At 38.7% G+C, this 5,083-nt stretch overlaps 1 protein-coding gene across 2 annotated transcripts in view; it reads right to left on the bottom strand.

Moving 5' to 3' along the window:
* HSD17B13 (hydroxysteroid (17-beta) dehydrogenase 13) overlaps nt 1–1,751 on the bottom strand; it is a 24,183-nt gene extending 22,432 nt beyond the window's left edge. The window contains exon 1 of one of the 2 annotated variants that reach the window (XM_011990748.1): nt 1,481–1,751. In XM_011990748.1, coding sequence (XP_011846138.1) covers nt 1,481–1,690 — 210 coding nt within the window. In that variant the 5' untranslated portion in view covers nt 1,691–1,751. The remainder of the gene's footprint in view (nt 1–1,480) is intronic. The other variant, XM_011990749.1, reaches the window with a different exon arrangement.
* Nucleotides 1,752–5,083: the final 3,332 nt, after the last annotated feature.

Below are 5,083 nucleotides of genomic sequence, written 5' to 3'. Positions count from 1 at the left end.
TTGCTGTGTTGCCCAGGCTGGTCTCAAACTCCTGGGCTCCAGCAATCTGCCCACCTCGGCCTCCCAAAGTGCTGGGATTACAGGTGTAACCCACCGCACCCGCCTTTAAGTCATTTTTAATACGACTTCCTTCTAATTTACTTTTCTCTTGTCTCTGGAAATTTTAAAATTAGAAAAAAAAAACAATAAATATGGTCCTTTCCCCAAAAATACACATCCGGAAAGAGATTTGAAGGTTAGATTTCATCAAGCCCTTTTCACAGACTTATACTTATTTATGTTTTTGGACAAATGCCTAACAACAGCAGGCAACAATTTTCTCTATTTGCAAATTCTTGGTATCTTCCAGAAAGTTCACTCGAATTTCTTCAAAGACCAAACAGATGGCAAATCATTTTTATATACATCAACTCATCTATTATATAAATGCTCATATCTGTTAAATAAAAATGTACTAGCTTTTTTGAATAGCATTCTTCACTATTCAGAAAAAAACAAAAAAGAATTAATTCTCTAAGTTTAAGAGACATTTTAGGTTTCAACTAAACATGACAGCAAAGAACACGAGAAAGAAATAATATAATGGTAATTAAAACCTCACTGTAATTTGCGGAAAACGTGATTCTCAAGAAGTACTTCACAATTTTTCCAATCCTAACATCCTGTAAACACTTTTCTGTGTATATTTTCATGGTCTTACCAGAATTTACAAGTTTAGAGTAAAAGATACAAGATTTCAGTTACTTCAGTTTTATCTGGGGTTGTTCATGTAGGTGTTTACAAATAAGAACACAGGAAAACTGCTAATGTCTGAGGGAAAGCCTGACTCACTGCACACATATTTTATTTAACACAGTTATTGTTTATCATGTGCCAGATATCGTTTACCGTGTGCTAAGTACTGAAAATATTACTTATTTAATCCTTTTGACTAGGGACTGGCAAACATTTTCTGTAAATGGTCAGATAGTCAATATTTTAGGATTGTGTTGCATGTGTATGAGGGGAGGCACTAAAGGTTTCTGTTGCATGTTCTTCTTTGTTTGACTTTTGTTTGGTGACCTTTCAAAATGTAAAACTCATTCTTAGTTCAACAGGCTGCCCACTGGCCAGATTCAGCCTATTAGCTGTAATTTTCAGATCTCGTTCTTGCCCATCTCCTAAGTTATTATCCCCACTTCAGAACCAAGAAAACAGGCTGAGAGATAATACGTGACTTGCCTAATTTAGCAGCTGGGAAGGAGCCTGGCTCCTGAGTCTTTGCTATCAACCTGCACACCATGTCATAAAAATCACTGCTTAGTTCTCAATTACATTCCCTTCATCTAACTAACCTGATGCATATACAGACTAAGGCACCAGGGAATTTACCAAACTTTGACAAACAAAATTACAAAGATAAGTAGATGGTAAGCCAAAGAATTCTTAAAATGCTTATCTTACTCTGTGACTTTAAAAGGTTGGAAGATGTATACATTACCTTATTAATATCCCACAGAACCAGTATGCTCTGTCGTTTTGCAAATTCATAGGCAGTCCGCCTGCCTATTCCATGCCCAGCTCCAGTAATGAAAACAATCTCCCCAGCCACAGATTTTCTCTTCTGAGGAATGAAAAACTTCACCAACGACTCCAAGTAGGAGTAGATGATGGTGATCAGAAGCAGAAGGATTTCCAGGATGATGTTCATGGCTCTGCCCTGTCCTCTTCCTTCTGGTTCAGTCCTTGTATAGTCCTAGGGAGGAGGTACTCTGTACACAGAGCTCCAGGGAAGAGGTATGCCCCGGTGTTAATGGGACTACCAGATAGAAGCCAGCTTTGGAAGCAGGCCTTGTTCACGTGTCCTAAGGTGTTGGAAACACCTCAGGTTTTTGAAGTGATGCCAAGTGCTAGCAGTAGCTGAGCTCACATCAAGAGAACCCAAGAGAATGTGCTCTCTGGACTTGTTTATCTGAAAAGCAGTTATGTACTATATTTCACCTTGAAGTTTCACCTCTAAAAACAATTCTAGGGGCCAGGTGCAGTGGCTCACATCTGTAATCCCAGCACTTTGGGAGGCTGAGACGGATTGCTTGAGCCCGGGAGTTCGAGACCAGTCTGGGCAACATAGTAAGACCCTGTCTCAAAACAAAAAAAAACAAAAAAAAACAAAAACACTTTAGAAAAAAATGAACTGGATGTGGTGGCATGTGTCTGTAGTCCCAGAGGCAGGAGGATTGCTCGAGTCCAGGAGTTTGTGGTGCAGTGAGCTGTGATTGCACCACTTGCACTACTGCACTCCAGTCTAGGCAACAGAACAAGGTCTGGTCTAAAAAAAAAAAGAAAACAAAACAAAAGAAAAATAATTCTGGAGATACTGCATCAGCTAATGATCTGTTGTTATCTTTCTGGAAATTGTTTCCTTTTCAAATAGGGAAAAGGAGAATGTAGAGATAAGCTTAAAGAAACTTAAATAAAGTCTGAATGAACCCAGCTTAGCTATTTGATTCATTTATTCACAAAAGCTCAGCATCAATATTTCAACTGGTGAATTATTTTACATACGATGACCATTTCCCTGAAAATCTCTTGAGTTTGGGGGAGACTTTAGGATATAGAACCGTCAGTTCCTTCTGTGGTAATACTGGAAAGAGCATTAGACCAGGAGTCGGAAATCTCAACTTTAAAGTGGGGTGGCTTCTGTCTTTGTCTGTTGCTGTAACAAATTACCATTGACTAGCTGGTTTATAAATTACAAAAACTTATTTCTCACAAGAAGTCCAAGATCAAGGCACTGGCATATTCTTTGTCTGGTAAGAGCTGGCTTCCTGGTTTATAGATGGCTGTCATTTCACTGTCACCTCAAGTGGCAGAAGGAGGAAGGAAGCCTTCCATGTTCTCTCGTCTAAGGGCAATTATTTCCATGGCAGAACTCTCATAACCTAATCACCTCCCAAAGGTCTCACTTCCTAAAACCATCACACTGGGGGGTAGGATTTCATAATATGAATTTTGAAGGAACACATGCAACCTATAGCAACTTCCAATAGCCAAGAAGTGGGAGGAACCTCAGTATTCATCAACAGATAAACAGATAAAATATAATATATATATATACAATGGAATATTACTCAGCCTTAGAAAGGAAGGAAATTCTGACACATATTACTAGATAGATGAACGTTAAAGACATTATGCTAAGTGAAATAAGCCAGATGCAAAAGTATAAATATTGTATGACTCCATTTATATGAGGTACTTAGAGTAGTCAAATGCACAGAGACAGAAAGCAGTAAGGTGATTACTAGGGATGAGGAGAAAAGGAATGGGGAGTTATTGTTTAATGTGTATGGAGTTATTGTTTAATGTGTATGGAGTTTCAGTTGCGATGAGGAAAGCTCCACAGGTGGTTGGTGGTGGTGGTTGTACAACAATGTGAATGTGCTTGATGCTACTGATCTGTACATTAAAAAATAGTTAAAATGTAAATTGTGTGTTACGTGTGTGTGGTTTCCAGCAATCCTGTTTATTTTCTCCATGCTACATTTTCCTTAACTGGAAAATAGATATTTTTTTAAGAAAGCATACATTACCCAACCTCAACCTTTTCTCATACGCCAACACACAAAGTGGCTCTAAGGATCAAATAAGATAATATGTTTATGAAATAGTTTTGCAAGTAGTGAATGGTTATATAAATCAAATAATAATTATAGTAAGAATTCGAATGTGTTAATCACTATATACCATGGACTGATTTAAGGGCTTTACATATCAACTTGTTTAATCTTCACAAGATACATCTGAGGTAGGTGCTATTAAAATCTGCATTGTACAGATGGGGAAACTGATGTACAGGCAAGTTAGGTAACTTATTTGTAAGCATGAAGTAACAACTGTTAAGAGGTGGAGTGAGGATTTAAACCCAGGAAGCCTGATTCTGGAGCCTCAACTTTTAACTTAGATCGGTGGTTCTCAATTAGGGGTTACTTTTGTTCCACAGGGTACATTTTGGCATGTCTGGAGACATTGTTTTTTGCCACAATTCAGGCATTCCACTGTCATCTATCTAATGCGTAGAGGCCAGGGAAGCTGCTGAACACTTTACAATTCATAGGAAAGCCCTGTGCATTGAAACCAAGAATTATTTAGCCCAAATGTGAGTAGCCTCAACTAAGGTTGAGACCTGGCCTATACTTATATTATATTGGAGACAATGTGATTGGTTCTTTAAGTTTGAACCTTGGATACATTTATGGCAAAAAAAAAATAGTACTTGGTTATATCTTTCTGCATGCAGGTTTGCTGTGACATGTATATAGAGCTATTAAATATTAACATAGGTGCTTTAGATCAGACTTCACGCTGGGTTGCAGTGCAGGCATCTGTTTTCAGATTGAATGCCTATAATTTGAATATCCAGCTTGCTCAGAGGGGGCCAGACCAGAGGGACTAATGCTGTCTAAATCAATACAGTACTGATGCAGTTTTGAAAGGCGGTTTTAAAATTTACAGTGGAATCTAGATTATTTTACCCACTGGGAGATTTGTATTATGCAAGAATTAAGAATCTTTGAGACAGTGAACAACACTTCTTAACATTGTTCTCAAATAGTTTGGTTGCTGAGAAATTTTATTTCATGTGAGACATAGTGAGCTTTTTTTTTTTTTTTGCTTGTTTTCTATGGGACAGAATGTTCATGTTCCTCAATTACAGGGTTCATATTTGTCCCAACAATGCTAGAAACATACACTTTGTCCCTTGATTTTGTTGTTGTTGTTGTTGTTTTGTTTTGTTTGTTTTTGAGACAGATTCTTGCTATGTCATCAGACTGGAGTGCAGTGGCGCAATCTCAGCTCATTGCAACCTCCGCCTCCCGGGTTCAAGTGACTCTCCTGCCTCAGCCTCCTGAGTAGCTGGGATTACAGGCGCCTACCGCCATGCTCAGCTAATTTTTGTATTTTTAGTAGAGATGGGGTTTTGCCATGTTGGCCAGGCTGGTCTCGAAATCCTGACCTCAAGTGATTCACCCACCTCGGCCTCCCAAAGTGTTGGGATTACAGGCATGAGCCACTGCGCCTGGCCCCCCCTTGATTTTTTTCC

The sequence above is a fragment of the Mandrillus leucophaeus genome, unplaced genomic scaffold (assembly GCF_000951045.1).
Source record: "Mandrillus leucophaeus isolate KB7577 unplaced genomic scaffold, Mleu.le_1.0 Scaffold381, whole genome shotgun sequence".
Classification (NCBI taxonomy): domain Eukaryota; kingdom Metazoa; phylum Chordata; class Mammalia; order Primates; family Cercopithecidae; genus Mandrillus; species Mandrillus leucophaeus.
Note: the sequence above shows the minus strand (reverse complement) of the source record. Positions and strands in the feature narration are given on the sequence as shown.